Source organism: Furipterus horrens, unplaced genomic scaffold (assembly GCF_987537825.1).
Source record: "Furipterus horrens unplaced genomic scaffold, mFurHor1.1.pri manual_scaffold_4, whole genome shotgun sequence".
Classification (NCBI taxonomy): Eukaryota; Metazoa; Chordata; class Mammalia; order Chiroptera; family Furipteridae; genus Furipterus; species Furipterus horrens.
The window spans coordinates 19,435,949-19,454,504 of record NW_028327174.1 but is presented as its reverse complement, the minus strand read 5'-3'; the positions used below and the strand labels follow the sequence as shown (position 1 = coordinate 19,454,504).

The 18,556-nt window shown below is 38.5% G+C and overlaps 1 protein-coding gene across 3 annotated transcripts in view; it reads left to right on the top strand.

Moving 5' to 3' along the window:
* CFAP54 (cilia and flagella associated protein 54) overlaps positions 1–18,556 on the top strand; it is a 244,906-nt gene that overhangs the window by 140,522 nt on the left and 85,828 nt on the right. For all 3 annotated transcript variants that reach the window (XM_090275372.1, XM_090275371.1, XM_090275370.1), the window contains 4 exons: positions 1,235–1,417; positions 4,341–4,427; positions 9,245–9,367; positions 14,720–14,773. In XM_090275372.1, coding sequence (XP_090131498.1) covers positions 1,235–1,417; positions 4,341–4,427; positions 9,245–9,367; positions 14,720–14,773 — 447 coding nt within the window. The remainder of the gene's footprint in view (positions 1–1,234; positions 1,418–4,340; positions 4,428–9,244; positions 9,368–14,719; positions 14,774–18,556) is intronic.

The window sequence follows — 18,556 nt, the reverse complement described above, 5'->3', positions numbered from 1 at the left end:
TTAAATAAAAAGAGGGTTGGGGGTGTGCCGACCCCCACACAGTTGAGAATGTGCACAAAACACTTCACCTCCCCAAAGCTTAGTTGCCCCTCGGTATTTGTCGGGGGTTGGTTCTGGGATCCCCCACAGATAATAATATCTATGGATGGCAAGTCCCTTATATAAAATATAAAATGGCAGAAATCAATGTACATAGTCAGCCCACTGCGTCTGCAGGCTCCCAACTGCAGATCGAAAACAGCACAGGTATTTAATGAAGAAAATCTGTGTATAAGTGGACTTTTGTAGTTCAAACCTGTGTTATTCAAGGGGCAACTGTAATTTATAAATATATGTCACTTGTTGTTTAATTGTGGATGTAATTTCTTAGTAATACTACACCTAAAATAAAGATTAGGTCGTGGTGTTAATTCCTTTTATGATTTTAAAGCAGATTTGCAAAACTAAACATTTAAACAACTGCCTAGCATTTTAGAGTAGGAACCTTATAACTTTAATGAGCAATCTGATGAAATTCTTTCTGATGTTTACATTAAAATAAGTTTAGATGCATTTATCATCAAGGAATTTTAATTTTTTAAGATAATGCAAGAAGCACTGCTAAATGTAAATTTTGATTTTTTTTTCCAACAGGTAGTACAATGTTGGTCATATAAATTACTTAAGAAATATTGGTGAAATTAGATTAATTATCTTTGCAATTCAGAATTACCTCTACTCAATTTAGACTCCTGAAATGAGTTATTCCCTCTACATATAGGTTGACAGAATGAAAAATCATGGTTTTCTGAGTTAAATAGATATTATTTTTGAATCTTCTTTCTGCCACCATTAGCTGTGCCACCCCAGATAAGTTGTTTAAACCTCAGTTACGTCATTTATGAGATAATAATCCTTGTTTGGGTTAGTTAAACGAGGATTAAATGAGATAGTATTTACTAAAGAATTTACCAATAGTAGCCAACACTAAATTGGTCCTCAACAAATAATGGAATATAATGATAATTTCTTCAGAAAATAATTATCCAATTATGGAATGTAAGAGGCACATCTTGAGTGATAAGGACATTTGGAACCTATGATGATGATGGTATTAATGATAAGTATTGTTATCACCGGGTAGAGTGTGCTAGTCAGGTGCTAAGCACTTTAGGAAGGAATACATGTGCTTGCCTTTCTGTCATTATTGCAAATGCAATTTATAGCCCTTCGTTTCACTTTTTTTCATTGTCAGGGTTTGCTTAGAACCACACTTCCACATCCCAAAGCCGAACGTTGCTACGCTCAGTATGAAATCACTCAGCTTCTCCCAGGCATTGAGCTCTTCTCAGATGTACACAGGGCTGACATTTGCTCTGTAGTCGCCAGTCTATATTATGTAATACGCGAACTGCACTTTGCTAAGCAAAATATAATAGTAAGTAATTGGTAAAATCAATGAATCTTAATTCACTGTGGTATTTTTTTTTTTTTTCTGCCCCACTTACCTTATACTTGTCAAAATGTGGTAATGTTTTGTCAGTTCTTGTTTAGCTTTTAAACTCTATATTTAAGATTCTTATCTGTACTTCAAGATAAAATATATTAATTAAGATTCTTTGATATCATTGCTTACATTACATTGCATTTTGGATCCAAAAGCAATGCCTATTTAATTTTGTTCTCTTTTTAATCTCCTTTTACCTTTTCTTTTCTTAAGACATTTGGTGAAATTGATTAGAATGTTTTATTGGCCTCAAATAAAGGAATCTAGTGCACATTGTCACTCTTGAATTGTCATGCAGGTCATATCAATACCAGAACTATGAGACTGTTTATTTGTTGATATAAATTTATCTTTGTGTCTCTTGTCTTTTCTCTGTTAAAGGTGCATCCTAAGTAAATTAGACACTTCTTAATGTTCCAGGAAATTAAAAAAATTTCAGTACAACTATTTTTTCCCCTTTGTCTAAATGAACTACAATATATGTATCATAAATTTGAAGTTGATTGCATTTCTGAAACAAGTTGGTGTGTTCTAACTTTTGGTCATTTTGTATTTTCCTCCCATAGGCTATTTCCTCTATTTTCATATCTCTTGTTTCCCCATTTGCTTCTTAATATCTGTTCTGTCTCTCTTTCTGCTTCTTTTCCTTCATAATTTTCATACCTACTTTCTTTTCTTATATATTGTTTTCTCTTTTCTTGTTCTAAATTCACTCTCTCTCCTTTTATTGAAAAGATTTATTTCTCCCTGATATAAGTTGTTAAATTATAAAGCGGTGTGTTAAAGTGTAGAGGTTGATAAATGCTTTTAACACTTGGCAGATTTGGCAAGAAATTGTTTATTAGAAAAAAATAACAAAATGGTGCTCCTTTCATTGTTAAGGGGATTCACTTCTGGATTTAGAAAATAGTTCTATCCCCTGGGCAACCTTTAGCTGCCTAGTCATATATAATACATATCACTGCACTGGACAAGAAATGAGATTTCTTTCCTCTGAAGCTTAAGAAGTTGAGAACATTTTTCTGAATAATTGAGCAATTGGCAGCAATAAAACGGTGTTTTTATTTCTCACTAAACAAAAGGTAATAGCCAACTCTTTGTTTTATGCGGCCTTAAAAAAGGTATTGTGTTATGTTTGTAGTGCATAATTATAGAAAAATGTATAATATTTGAAACATTTATGATCAATTCTAATCTTTTTTAAAACTGTTGCTAATAGCAGCTGCCAGTGGACTGACAGAGTCTTCTTAGCTGAACTTGTAGAATGTAAACTGTTTCCCTTTTATATTACACTACCCCCCAGAAAAAAACTCAGTGGCTAATGAAGCTTCTGTCACATACAAAATTTGCTCCGGGACCCATTGCTGTGGAGTCATGGGAAATAGTTTACTAATTAATGGGAATCTCAGTCCTCCTTGCTCCATCTCCCTTTAGTGGGGCAGGACCCAGTTGTAGAAACTGTGAGCTTCAGTTTTGAGTTGATATCAGGAGAGGAGCTCTTCCAAAGTCTAGGCAAAACTGTCCCCTCAACACCTGTCTTTGGCTGCACAGTGATTGACTAGGTCAATTGAAATATTGATTGATAGTCTGTAATCCTTCACTTATGTCTGTGAGATTTCAAGAAGTGTTAGACTTTGGGGTTAATTTTAGAAAAATAAAAATATTATGTGAAGAGTAAGCTTAGGTTTTAATCAGTAGACTATGTACTCTTGAAGGCAGTGACTTTTTACATTTTTTTCTTTTTCAACACTATTTGACACATATTAGGCATGTTAAAAGTATGGGGTTGGCCAAAAAGTGTGTTTGTTTTTTTTCCATACAGTGGCTCTAATAATGCTTAGTTGTCTTTAACTTCATTCAAAACAATTTTGTTAGATTGTATTGTGACAGTAGTCATATCTGCATACATTTAAAAAAAAACTTATAAAAATTGGTGGATTTTTGTGTAGCCATTTTAATACTGATGATGGAAGAAAATATGCAACATTTTCAGCATATTATGCTTTATTATTTCAATAAAGGTAAAAGCAACTGAAATGCAAAAAAGGTTTGTGCAGTGTATGGAGAGGGTGCTGTGGCTGATTGAACATGTCAGAAATAGTTGATGAAGTTTCATGCTGGAGATTTCTTGCTGGACAATGCTCCACAGTCTGATAGATCAGTTGAAGTTGACAGTGATTAAATTAAGACATTAACTGAGAACAGTCAGTTATACCACATGGGAGGTAGCAGACATACTCAGGATATCCAAGTCAATAAAGTTCTTGGTAAAAATGAAAAATGGGTCTTTTATTTTATGGAAAAAGCCATACACACTTTTTGGCCAACCCAATATTATTTTTCTGATAGAGATATTTCAACCCAATATTATTTTTATGATAGAGATATTCTAATTGAAGAAACATAGCAGCTGACAGTAAGATGAATAGGTAGGAGCTGTCAAGGGTCATGGGTGTGAGTTCCTTTGCTTCAAATTTTGTTTGTTTGATAGCTCATTTGCTAGAATGTTTCCACAGGCTTCCGTGATTCATACATATATGTTGAATTAGTTTTTTAAGGAAGATAATTAACTGCATTTTTACTTTTCCATTTTTAAAAAGGTGTGAAACCTAAGGTTTGTGTACCAATTTGCATCTATTTAGAACTGTAAGTCCCTGATAGCACTTTCAAGTTCTGATAAAATTATGAAGAATATGCTAGGCAGATCATTTTACTTATATCAAACAGAATAATCTAGCATAGAAAAAAAATCACTATTTTATATAAGATCTCCTGCATTATTTGGCTAAATTTTATTATTAGGTTATTAACTTGATAAAATATGTTTTAAAATAAAGTGTTTTTCTGTTGGTAGATTCTGCCTCTCCTTGCATTGTACCAATATTTTGTTTCTGGAATTTGCCAAGACCTGGTCAGAAATCTAGAAGTAAGAATCCTCAAGGTATGTCACAAGTTTTTAAGATATTTGATATTCTTGAACTGTTAAAGTTATTGTTATGAATTAATTTGGTTCTAATACTCATACTAATAAGCCAGTAATAATAGGGTATATTGATATTTAAAGGGCTTGCCTATCATTATAATAAAGTATGAGAAAGAACCAGTTAGAAAGGTTTAGAAAATTTTATGCATGGGCCTCAGTAAAATGAGGAACAGTTACACCTGGTAACAAGACTCACCCAACACCGGTTAGTCTAGAAATCACCACTTCTGCAAGATTGGTTTATTGAAAGATTGAGAACTAATGATTCCATTTTCTACAGTTTCTGTGAATTTTTTGCTAAGGATTTTTATGTATATTATGGTACACAAGAACTTAAAATTTTTGTATTTTTATTTTCTTTTCTATTGTATTTTTTCCATTACCATTTATCCCCCCATGCCTCTCCCACTCCACCCATCTCCCTCAGCCCCTGCACTCACCACATTGTTAATTTCGCAGAAAATTGAAATGACAAAACACACAGGCACTAAATTACAATGAACTATGGAACCTATGAATCAGCTGAGGTTCTCTGCCTTCATGATTCACATGCAGTTACCTTGAACCCCATGTGGAGTAGAAACCCCTAGACCTCATTTTCTCTGCCCCTTTTCCCAGTCATCTGTGGTTACGGGCTCTCACTTTTGTTGAATTTGCTTTGTACCTGGATCATCTCAAAATTCAGAACATTTTCTCCCTGTTCTGCATATCCTCATCTCTAATATGGACTTCGACCCTGTTCCATATTACACACAGAGACACACACATGCACACACACAACATATTTACCTACGGCGTTTATTTCTATACTGGGCTTGACTGAAAATTGGGAACACAGGAAAGCTTCAGGCGAGGCAAAACAAACCATTTAAAATAGAATATTTGGCATGTCTGAGCTTAAAACATTTCTTGGCCAACATCTCATGCTTTGCCTCCCAGCCCCATAGCTTGATCACCTGTGTGGTGGTAAATGTTTCACAACTCACTCTAAAAAGTGAGTTCTGATTCGTAGCTTTTGAAATTTCCACGATGTAAGGGCTCGCCCTATAGCTGACTTTAGCCTACCTATTGGGCACTGCTGACTGTGGGATTGGGACAGGATGTTCACAATCAGCTCTTGCACCGCGGAATGAGTGGGCTCCATATACTACTGGCATAACTGTCCTTCTCCATTTTGGAAATGCCCTCTGCCCTTCTTCCCAAATCTTTCCTGTTTTCTAATGAGGGAAACTTCAAATTCCCTTTCTACTGTTTTCTCTATCCAGACCCTGCAATTGGTCCTATGTTTTCAGACCCACATAGTGCATCACATTCTGTTTCTAAATAAAGACAGTACCTTCCCTAAGAGAAAGTCTGGTGCTGACTAGTAAGATAATATATTTTAATTTGTGAATAAATAATTTATCAGTCGTGGTAATTTCTGTATCACCATTTCTGAGTTACTGAACTCTTAAGAGTTCTCCTGCTTTTGAATTTCAGTAACACTTGAAAAAGTGCATACAACTTTTCTCTTTTTGAAAAAACAGTACTCTCTTCAAGATTGCAAAATTCTTGAATGCTAAGGCCTGTATTTAGTCCTGTATAATGTCTTATAGTAAATTCATATACTTGATATTCACTAATTAGTTATTGAGTTGAGTTTAGAATCTATAGACCTTTATCAAATGCCTTCTGCTCACACTCTCCTTAGTGTTTAGCAGAAACTCAGCTAGAAGACACTTGGTAAATATTTATTGCTTTACTCCTGAAACAACATTTATTCAGTACCTCTTGTATAAAATACCATGTTAGTAACTCTAATCAAAGAAATGTAACCCCATGGTCCTTACTTGTAGGAACATGAAAATAAGGAAGAGAGACAGGATGTATACACAGAACAGTAACGTGTGCACCTGCCACCTGATCATTTCCAAATGACTGTGGGCAGCGCTGTCTCTAGGAGTTTGAAAGAGGGGGAGAATGGCTTTGAGCCTCTGTCTTTGACACAATAGATACAATTCAGGTTTGAAATGAGTAGACCTGACTTGGTAGGAGAGCAGAAGAGGGAACATCCTTGGCAGGCAATAGTGTGGAAGATGGAGAGGTGAGAAAATATTCTCTTGTTTAGGGGGCAGGGGTGGTTCAGTTTGACTGGAGTGGAGGTTTTGAGTGGGGAGGATGGAGAAGCTGCCATGAGAGTACCAGCGGCCCATGGTGTGGACAAAACCAGGGGCCAGTCTTGAGTTCCAAACTGAGACACAATATGGAGGCTAAGCAGGAGGGGAAGCGAGGAGATTGGGCTAGCCGTTTTAGTTTAGTCTGCGATAAGAGGGAAGCATGGAAGCTTTGCAGTGGCCATTGGTAACATGTCAGAGGGAGCTGCAGAGAGGCACTGAAAGAGCAACTTTTGGCTAGGTGATTATTTTTTATTGGATTGTTAACTTGACGGGCCACTTGACAACTGTTTTTGTACTAGAATAGCTCAAAAGCTAGTGAAGAACTGTAGGTTTGCCTTATAGCCACAGTTGGAAGGGGGAATTAATTTTAGAATTTTGATCAGGAGAAGGACGTGATCAGATGTGTCTGGGAACAGTGGTAGAAGCAGAGTGAGATGGAAGTGGGACCTTATTGGCATAGCAGGGCTGAAAAACCTGACCAGGGTTTTAAGAGAAGCAATGGAAAGGGGCAACCAATGCATCACGCAGAGGAAAGGAATTACAGCCTGTGTGGGCAGAATTTGCCTGACCTTTCTGGAGTAAATTGGGGTCAGTGAGTGGGAAGGGAGAAAAGTCATAGTCAGGAAATAGCAAAAAATGGTGCTTTTTTGACAAGCCAAGCAGCAATAGATCACACTGTTAAGTTTCTGAGTGCACTAGTGTCTTTCAACGAAAGCTTTAAGACCTCTTTACGATCAGCTGGTCTGGCTTCACTTTGAAAGTGCCAACATCTTGAAAGATTTTTTACTCTCAACATATCCAGCATTTCTGGAAAGAGTATCATTAGTTCTGTATTTGTGTGAGTGAAGGGTTGATTTATGGGTAGATTCCTTTTTTCTTCTGGCTTGTTTGTGTTCACAGTGTTGGCCATTTCTGAAAATACATGTCCGCTATGATCACCATTACTTTTTCAAGTGGTCTGATTGGTATGATAAACTTAAACCTGAAGTAGCCGTAACCATTAGAACAACCTGACAGTCAAGACCGGAGAAGAGCTCCCACACACAGACACGAGGGAATGTTTCCTCCAAGGGGCAATGAGAAAGTCGGAAAGAGCTCATGTGGCTCCTTACTTTATACTCTGACACTTTATGGCACTGGGGAGATTAGAGCCCAGGGTGTCTTGTGCAAGAACCAAAGTATACAACTCAATAGACAAGAAGTTTTCCCCATTAAAAATAATCACCTGATCTTTTATGTTTTATTTTCATGTTATAGTCATATCTTATTTCCCTTAACTTACCTTCTTTTTATTTATTTAAAATGTATATGCTCTTGAGATCCCTAAGACTGTGCTTAAAGGAAAAGGGAAAGATGGGTAGACGTGTTGAAAATAAATTGAATTTCCTTTTTCAATTGTATATGTATCTGTATAACCTTTATCCAGTTTTGTTTATCATTCCTTGCTTCCACTACTGGCCTTTCTCTGTTCTCTAGGACGTCACTAGATGTTTCCAAAATATAAGTCAGGTTAGGGCCCTGCCCTGTCCAGACTCCCCTATAATTTCTTATCACCCAGAGAATAAAACCCCGAGTCTCCACGCTGGCGTCCAGGCCACCATTCACATCTGTTTCCTCGTCCTTGTTCTCTCTCCTCTAAGCTCCTGCTGCACAGGCTGTGCTTGAGCACACCAAACCTCTTCCCCTTCACCCTGCCCCGTGCTCCCCGCCCCTGCCACTACTCCTGCCACCATGTGACCTTTGTACTCAAGGTCCCCTCAGCAGATTTTCATGTGTCTCTCTTCTTCACATCATTCCTAAACTCTCTGAAAGATATTTTCCTCAGAGAGGTTCTTCCTGACCACAGTTTTGAAATTGGCCACTTTGTCAGCGCCCTCAGTCCCCTCTCCTGCGGTGTGTATCTTCATGTATCACGTAAATTCAGCCAAAGACACATTCCAGTGTAGTGTAAACTCCCAAGGGGGCTTGATGCACAAGCGGTGCTCCATAAACATGCAAAATGAATGAAGGAATGAATCTGATCAAGAGCTTTTTCCTTCTTACAATTTCCTGATGGAAAGTCCTGCTGGATTGTATTAAAAACAAGCCATGCACCATGTATAGTTACTAATCAATTAATGTTGTGAAGTATATGCCTTTAAAATCAACAGGGCCCATTAATAATTACGGATAAGAAAATGAATAGTTGTCTCTACGTTGTGGGGTTCCTCTCCTGTTTTGTTTGACTCTCCTCAGAGTGTTAGGGGAACATTAGAGTATTTTTGTTTTGTTTTTCTGTGAAATCACAGTTCACCATTCAATTATTTTTTAACTCTTCCTTACCTATAATACTTTGTGTTTGCTTCTAATGAGGTAGCCGCATCTGATAACCATCCAATGCTTTCAACAGTCCCCTACTATTAGCTATTAACCTGTTGGTCTATTGCACATGTAAACTGGCTTACACACAAACACATGCATCTCCATTGCCCATGTTTCCTGAACACTAACATATAACACGTTACCAACATTAAGCACAGATTTTGGCTCTCCGTTGATGGTTTCTCTCTAAAATTTTTATTTTTTTTAAGTGAAAAGTTCTTTAATTTAACATCTTATTATTTTTTCTTTCCTTTGAAGATTGAAGTTCTTACAGATTTAAGATTCTTTTCTGAAGCCTTTCATGAGATGTCTCAGATTTTTTATGGAAAAAACATGCCTTCCTTAATACCTGCTGGTGTGAAAGCTACTGTGAAAGTGAAGGTAAGCCTATTGATTTGATTCAAAGCCATTTCTTTGCTTTTTTGAAGGCCAGTTCCTAAATTCCAGGGAACGCTTCCACAAAGGTGTAATTCCCAGTCTCTGGTACTGCAGACCTCTTCGTTAAGCCTGGAGATAGCTATCACCAGGTTTTTATAAGGTTTCCTTTGTCTGGGGTGGAAGCGTGTCCCCGGGAGGAGGGAGTGTGGTCTTGGTGTAGATTATTCCAGTGAAATTCTGGCTCTATATTATAGGTTTTGTGGACGGCCTAAGTATACACATCTATCAGCCACTACCTCTCAGACTTCTTGGAACAATTTTTCCTCATGTTTTATTTGGATGTTTTTGACTAATATACTTTATATCAAAGAGTTAAACATATATTTTTCAAATTCTGACTTCTGTGAGGGGAGGACATTCCTCTATTTTGTCTATTCTCTTTCGACTTTGGGAAATTACTTTACCGGGCCTGCTTAATTTGTATTCGTAAATCAGATAATTGAGGCATCCTTAAAAATGAATACTGGCATTTACATTTAAGTCAGAGAAAACTATTACTTCCCTTTGCTTTAGTTTTTGGGGTGATCTGGGAATCACTGGGTGATTGTGTTTCAGGGAGATAGTTGGACTCTGCAATAAAGGCAACAGAAGGAGGTGACAAATTAGTTGCCTGGGGGACACTGAATGTGTGAGGAGTGAGACTGATGGACAGGTACAAGCTGTTGGGATTCAAATTTGGAAGACCTAAAAAAAATTGGGAAATAGGCTGTGAGTCTTGAAAATTACTTGCCTAGGCTGACATTATATTTCCATATAATGTATTCATTACTTTAACATATTCCCCCAAAATGCATCTGCTTATTCCTCAGAGTGCTGCAGCATGGTAATTTGCTGTAACAGGGTAAATGTGAGGTTATCTACAGAAAATCCTGAGAGGGACATTCAGTAGGCACTAGGATACATGCACGTGTGTGTATGTACATTATCTATTTATCTTTTGAGGAATCAGTTGTTTTGTTCATTTTCTGTGGTATGAGTGATTTTTTTTACTGCAGCAAAATTAGCATTATTTTTGGCTTGCTTCTCAGCCAACAGCCTTTCCCCATGGTAAATAGTTTATACTTTGTTATTAAAATTATAATTTAATTTACTTCAATGTTTGTTGGGAGCTTACTGACTACAGACACTATCCCAGTCTTGAGGACAGAGCAGTTTGGGGATGAATGGCATTATAGCTTTCCTGGAGGCACATTACTCTTGGACAGTCCAGTGAGGAAGACAACCAATGAACATATTAAGCACATAAATATGTCAGATGGTGATGTGCTCTGAGGACAATCCAGCTGAGTTTGGAGGACAGAGTGTCCAGAGCAGCAGGTGATGTTTTATTGAGGGTGGTTTGGGAAGCCTCTCTAACAAGGGAGTTTTGAGGGTGAAAGATTCAAGAGAACAATGTTCCAGAAAGGAGGAGCTACAAGGCCAAGGCGCTGAGGGGGATTCCTGCAAGACTTGGTTGAGAAAAACCAAGGAAGCAGGTGAGGCTGGAATAGAGAAGAAGAGAAAGAGAAGAGGGTGGGACCCAGGAGCTAGGTCTTAGAGGACCCCAGGGGGCTGGGCCCGGACTGGAGCTCACTCTAAATGAGATGCAAACCTTGCAGAGCTTTGAACTGAGGAATGACGGGAGAGGAATTACAGTTGAAAGGACCCCTTGGCTTGCTGTTTGGGGACTAGACTGAGGATAAGCACGGATATAAGTAGGGAGACCAGCTAGAAGGCCTCAGCACGCAGTCTGAGTGAGATGTGACAATGGCCGGGGCAACAGTGGTGGAATGAGCGAAAAGGGGTTCACCCCTGGGTGTTGTGACGGTAGAGCTGACAGCATTTGCGGATGATGGTTTCGATGTGGGATACGAGAGAAAGGAGTCAAGCGTGGTTACGGACAGTTCAACACAGGCAACTGGTAGGAAGAAGTTTGTATGAACTGACGTGGGGAATACTGCTCCAGCCGGGGTGGCATGTGTCACACATGAGATCTTGACGAGACACACAGGAGGGGGGGTAATGTCGGTAGGCGCAGAGCGTAATTCAGGGGAGAAGCTGGGGCTTCAGGTAAATTTGGGAGCATTCGCTTAGAGACTTCCAGTCATAGAACTGGATAAAATCAGCTTGGGACTGAGGCAGATGAAAAAAGCAGGAGTCAGAGAACTGACTGTTAGGGTCGTCTACCTTTAGAATCCAGGAAAAGAGAAGGAGAAAGAAGCCAGTTGGGTAGAATTGAGAAATGAGGGAGTTTTCAAGGGTCATCGCTTTCACCAAAATAAACAGGCAAATAGTCTGAAGCCAGAATTGAAAGGTAAATTTCAAACTTTATTTTTATCAACTACCAGTGGATTGTGACTTCAAATTTTGTATCTTCAAAGTTAGTTTGCAGTTTTACAGCTTCAGTTGGGAATTTAAAAGTATAATTAGTTCCATCCATGTTATCACAAATGGCAGGAGTTCCTTCTTTCTTTCTGCTGCATAGTACTCCACTGTGTAAATGTACCACAGTTTTTTGATCCCCTCATCTACACATGGGCACTTAGGTTGTTTCCAGCACTTGGCTATTGTAAACAGCGCTGCTATGAACATAGGGGTGCATAAGTTCTTTTGAATTGGGGTTTCAGGGTTCTTCAGGTATAACCTTAGCACTGGAATTGCTGGTTCAAAAGGCAGTTCCATTTTCAGTTTTCTGAGGTAATTCCATACTGTTCTCCATAGTGGCTGCACCAGTCTGCATTCCCACCAGCAGTGCACTAGGGTTCCCGTTTCTCCACATCCTCGCCAGCACTTGTTGTTTGTTGATTTGTTGATGATGGCCATTCTGACTGGTGTAAAGTGGTATCTCATTGTGGTTTTTATTTGCATCTCTCTGATGGCTAGTGATGTTAAAAGAGGAAATGTGTTCTGGTCTTATAATTTAAATAGGTGCCAGCATTGTTAGGCTGCAGGCTAGTTATTTAAAGAGAGAATTAATGAGTCAGATTTCAGTTATAAAAGAAGTACAGTAAGTTCTCACTTAAAGTCATCGATATGTACCTAGAAATTGCAACTTTACGTGCAACAATGTATCATGAAACCAGTTTTATCATAAGAAAATTGATTTAAGGAAGAGTTAAGTTCCTATGGCATAATTCTGGTCACAAAAAACAAACATCACAAAACTTCTAAATAAAGACCCAAAACACATCTCATATTAGTCATTAAAATAAATGTGAGCTCTGCATACATGTAAGAAAGATGAATAAAAACAAGTAAAATAATGATTTTCCAACCCATTTATTCCAGTCCAGGGTCATGGGTAGCTGGAGCCTATTCCAGTAGCTCAGGATGCTGGGTGGGAAACCACCCTGGACAGAAAGCCCTTCCACCACAGGGTGCACTCACACACCCACAGTCACCCAGACTGAGACAAGTTAGATATACCAATATACCCAACACGCACATCCTTGCAATGTGGGAGAAACTCGGGGTCCCCAGAAAAAAGGCACACACACATGGGGAAGGACATGCACACTCCACACAGACAGTGGCCCCTGCTGGAAGTAAACTTTTTTTCCTCATCAACATTATAACAAAACAACATTGAAGAAACAATGTAATTGGATGACCTGCTATGTCTGAAAAAATCGTACAGATTATTATTGGACTTCCCACAGGCTTTTAAAACATTCTCTTTTAACATTATACTTACATTGAGATTCTACTCTCATCACCAAGTCTAAAGATCCATCAATTCTCTTCAAATTATATCACCAAAGATCTCTGCCTAGATTCAGTTATTCTCTTTCCTATATATTATAGAGGATAAAGAATATCTTCAAAAGGGAAAAATTTAAAACATTACCAACACTTTCTTTCAATAAGAGTTTTATGTGATGTCTTGGTTTAGGGGTTCCACAAAAGCAGATCCCAAGACAAAGATTTGGAAACAAATAGTATTTTTGGGAAGTGGTTCCACCAGGAATGGGGAGCAAGTAGGAAAGTCTGATAGAGACAGGAGGCAAAGCATTATTAGTGAGGTCCCCGTTGTGAGCAGCTGGGGCCCTCCGAGAGACTGGCTTCAACAATCTCTGTCCATCATTGTTATGGGATGCTCCCTGGACTTCCAGCCTTCCCTGAATGCTCTTGTGGCCACAGGAATGCCCTCAGGCAGTGAGGCACAGGTGAAGTAAGATACCTTCTGTATGTGAGCTGCCTGTCTACAAAAGCTGCTGGTGACTTCCAGGTGACTGAGGGGATATTAGTAGGGTATCAGTATTGACATTCAAAATGTGCACTTTTTATAAAGGGCCTTCTGTGCCCAGAGAAATACACCCTACTCAATGATAGAACAATATCCTGTGACAAATAAATCGAATATTTCTTTATGTAACATTATATAATATTTAGATCCAAACATATTAATAGGCAATTCACTAAAAAGGAAAAGAACCATAAAAAGAGTCATTTTGAAGAGTAATACTATTTAACCTGAAACTGGCCAAGATTTTATATATATACATGTATATAAAATCTCACCTGAGAATATTTTTTCATTGCTTGTGCACAGAGAGGAACGAAGGCACATACATGCGAAAAGAGAAAAATGGGTTGTTTTTTTCGTATGTGTACTGACTCAGGATTGAACCCGTGATTTTTTGTTCTATGGAATAATATTCCAACAAACTGAGTCACATTGTCCAGGAACAGCCAAGATATTTTTTAAGCGCTAATACTCAATGCTGTTAAAAGTGTAATAATCTGGGCATTTTCATACAACATGGGTAGAAGTATAAATTAAGCCAGTTCCTTTCAGTTTTCTCAATATAGTCTTGTCTTATAACCCTGTAATTCTGCTTCCAGGAATCTATCCAAAGATGATAATCAGAAACACAGAGAAAATAGTCACCAGTGTTATTTAAATAGGGCTTTTTGGTGGGGTATGGGTTGGAAGTGGTCCCCTTAGATGTTTAAGTTATAATGCTGCAATTATAGGATAGAACATTACCTAGCTATTAGACCAAGTTTACAAATAATGATGTGGGAAAATAATGATGATGTAATGTTTAGTGAAAAGGAATACAGAACCATATGTAAAATTTTAAACATCAAAAAGAAAAGGCATTAAAATATTGACATTGACAACCTAAAAGTGTTGATTTATCTTTGATTTTTACTTTCTTTTTTCTACTACTCTTGTCTTTTCCGACTATAGCATGTAGTACTTTTACAACAAAAATTATATTTCAACTATGTTTAGAATACATTACCAGTTTTATTTAAAAGAACACTCAATATTTTTATTTCTAATGTTAATGTTTTGTCTGTTGACAGATATTTCAATCATTTGACTCAGGAAAACCTCTTACAAGTAAAGAAAATATACAGGTAAGGATAGCAATAATTTATAAACAATGGGTATGTATGTAGTGTGGATTTTTTGAGTTATTTCGATCTAGTGATAGCTATGCTATAATCTTTGTTTTCTGCCCTGGCTGGTTTAGCTCAGTGGATTGAGCGTCGGCCTGCGAGCTAAGTGTCTCTGGTTCGATCTTCCAGTCAGGGTACATCAGAGAAGGAAAACTCTGACTCCAAAAAACCTCCGCTGCCTTGCGGCATACCTCTTCAGGGGAAAGGCTAAGGGAGTAAACCCCGACAGAAAATCCGGAGCCGGAGTCCCTAAGGCGGTTTGACGTTGTAGTCAACACCGGCAACTCCTGCGGCGCACCTGAAGCCAAGCTGTATTGACTCCGTCTTTCCCTTGGACCCTTCAGCTGCGAAGAGAGGGGGGGTCTGCTGCATGGGCAACAGCAGACCCTCCATATCACCCTGCCCAGGCTCTGTAGCTTCAGCGTCATCACAAGATGTCGATTCAACACGGGAGGAGACAGATACCGTGTCACTCCCGAGTCGGACTGCACAGCCATTCTCGGCGGTGCAGATAGACTCTTAAGAAGCTACACCATCGTCTCTCGAGACGGACGGCTGCCGACGACGACGACGACGAATCTTTGTTGTTGAAAATCCTCTATGTAATATGCTTTTCTGTTTCTCAGAACGCTGGTGTGAGAGGTAAGATTGGACCCAAACTGATCTAGTTTTCAGATTGGGCAAATATCAGTTATTGCTTGTCAATTTTTCAATTATACGTACGTATTCAGTTTCTTCATCTTCCCGTGTCAAGTATCTAACTGTGCTATTTGTCTCGATTACCTGCGCAATAATGGCTGACCTTCATTATAAGAAAAGGATTTTGTATGCTTTTCAATAGCCCACTTGCTCCACCCAGCTTTTACATCCGTCCTTTTCCCCTGTCTGAGACGGCCTCTCAGGCAACTGTTTGAAAGGTTTTCTTTTCTTCTTTTATTTAAATTTTCTTTATTGAGATGTAATTGAGGTATCACAGTGTATAGGGTTAAGGTGCACAAGCGTTATTTTGATATACTTATATATCGCAATACGATTACCACCATAGAGAGAGCTGCTCCTCTCGTTTCCCCGGTGTTTCCCACAAAGAGAGGGCTACACTGCCCATCTCGGTAAGTGTGTTCTGGTTGGTAACTGAATGGTTGGGATTGAAGCTTCTGACCCAGTAGCATTGAAATAACTTGAAGTAATCATTTTTAAAGATCTTAGCGCTAGGAACTGTTAGAGCTCAAGGGCGGTAGTGCACCCATTAGTAAAAGGGGTGATGGACAGGTAAGGGGCTCGTACACCCAGGTGACAGTCCATGCATACAGACAGAGGTACATCGTTTTAATTTTTTAAGTGCTAAGAAACAGCAGTCTGTTTTATTAAGTAAGGTATTTATTTATATTAAATAATTTTGAGAGACACTTTTTCAAAATAGCTTTATTTTCATTTTCCCTAATTTTAGTAAGAATAGATCCACCTTTTCTTAAATGTAATCTTATTACTTTTCTGTTATTGTTCACTTTATTTCACAAACTTTAAATATAATTATGCTTCAGATGATTCATTGTTTTTGCTTTAAAGGTTAATTTATAAGCAAGCTGCCTGAAACGAAAGAGCTGGTATTAGAAAGATATAAATACATATTCATATTTCATTTTGGTGTTCCAAGATTTTGGGATGTTTAAGAATATTTATTTCTTTCCAGTCATAAGTGCCAAAGTATCCTAAAAACACTTCTTTAGGGAGCGGCTGGGGATCTAAAAGGAATGTCGGCCTTATCGTTTCTTTTTAAACAAAAGGAGTCTGATAGTATAATGGAAAACTGATTTCTCTTAGCTAATTAATTAAAACAGAACTGTTGGTCTGTTTAAGACTCTTCAGATTGCACTCTACATTTTTTTGTATAGACCGAGAGAAAGGAGTGTGAAATAGCATTTCTAATTAATCTTCTTTTGATTCTCAAGTGTTTGTGTGTAATTGTCAAGACCTTAAATCACTGCTGTGGAGAGAAAGAGAAAACTCCTCTCCCCCATCCCCCCAACCAATCTGCAGGTTTTTTCTTAGACCTGGAATATCAACCATTTTCCTAGTACAACAGCTGTTATAGCTCAGGCTCAGTGCTGCTCCAAACACGGCTCCTCTGTCCACGTCCACGTCCATGTCCACGTCCACCCTTTAGGGGAGGCTAAGAAAGGCGAACGAACAATAGTGACAGAGCTCCCCACTGCCGACATTACCTCAAATGCGCCCAAACAATGAGCATTTTTTTCTTTTAGTTCACATAAAGCCAATTCTTTCTTTTCTAGAATAAACAGCCCCAGTTTCTGCATTTTATATTAATTCAACAGATCTATAGTAAGAGCCTATTGTAGGCAAGGCACTGTTCTGGTACTGTCAAATACACCCATCAATCAGCACTACGGGCAGACTCCAAGCCCTTGTGAAGTTTGTTTTTTCATGGGCAAGACTAGTAATAAACATAGAGGTAAACATGATAAATAAGTAAATGATATAGTATGTGAGAAGGTGAACCATGCTGTAGGGGAAAATAAACCCCTCAGTGTGTGAAGACGGGGCTAGGTTGGGGGGTGTGATCTTAAATAGGGTGACCAGGTTAGTTTTCACTGAGGTGACATTTGTAAGTAGACTTGAAACAAGTAAAGACACAGTCATATGAAATATGGAGAAATAATAATCTGGGAAGACAGTACAGTGATTGCAAAGGCCCTGGGCCAGGATTGCCCAGCATGGTGAGAAACATGTTGGCCCGCGTTACTAGAACTGTGTGAGTGATGGGAGGGCAGTGAGGCGGCAGGGTGCCAGTTTGAAAAGGGCCTTTGTAGGTTAGATTCTTACTCTGAACAAAAAAGGGAGCCACTGGAGGGTTTAAACCAGAGATGTGGCCTGATCTACTTATGTTTTGAAAGGATGACTTCAGCTCATCTGTTGAGCTTACTGTGTACCACCTACTGTTCTAGTTCTGCCAATCAACATTACAAATTCCCCGCCCTCCTAGAGTTTATGTGTGTCCGTTTGTGGGAGACACTAGGAATACTGTTTTGGACATGTTCAATTTGAGATACCTATAGTCAAGGGAAGGTATGGAGTCAGAAATTGATTATATGTGTCTTGAGTTCAGAAGAGAGATTGGAGCTGGAGAGGAAATATTTTATTCATCTGCATTTACATGAAATTAAAACCACGAGCCTGATTAAGATCATCTAAAGGGAGGGAGTGAGGAGACAGAAGAGGAGCAAGCCCGGAGACGCTCCCATGCTAAGAAGTGCAGGAGAAGAGGAGAAACCAGCAAGGAAGACTGACAGGGAGTAGCTGGTAGGATAGGAAAGAAATCAAGGGAGTGTGGTGGCCTGAGAGCAAAGAGAAGCATTTTCTGAAGAGGGAATGATTAATAGTGTCATATGTTGCTAATGAATCAAACACCATAGTTTATTGAGTCCTAATAATGCTTTTTTTTTTTTTTCACATTTAACATCTCTGAAATTAGAATGAATTTTACAGTTGAGGTCATGTGATGGTTTAATTGGCATATGAGATAATGTTTTATAGATCAGTGATTTTCAACCTTTTTCATCTCATGGCACACATAAACTAATAAGTAAAATTCTGCAGCGTATCCAAAAAAATCTATATTTTCCCTATCTGACAAAAAATATAGGTATAATTTTGATTCATTCACACCAGAGAGCTATTGTTGTTGGCTGTTGCCAACAACATTTTTTAATTTGACAATCTAAG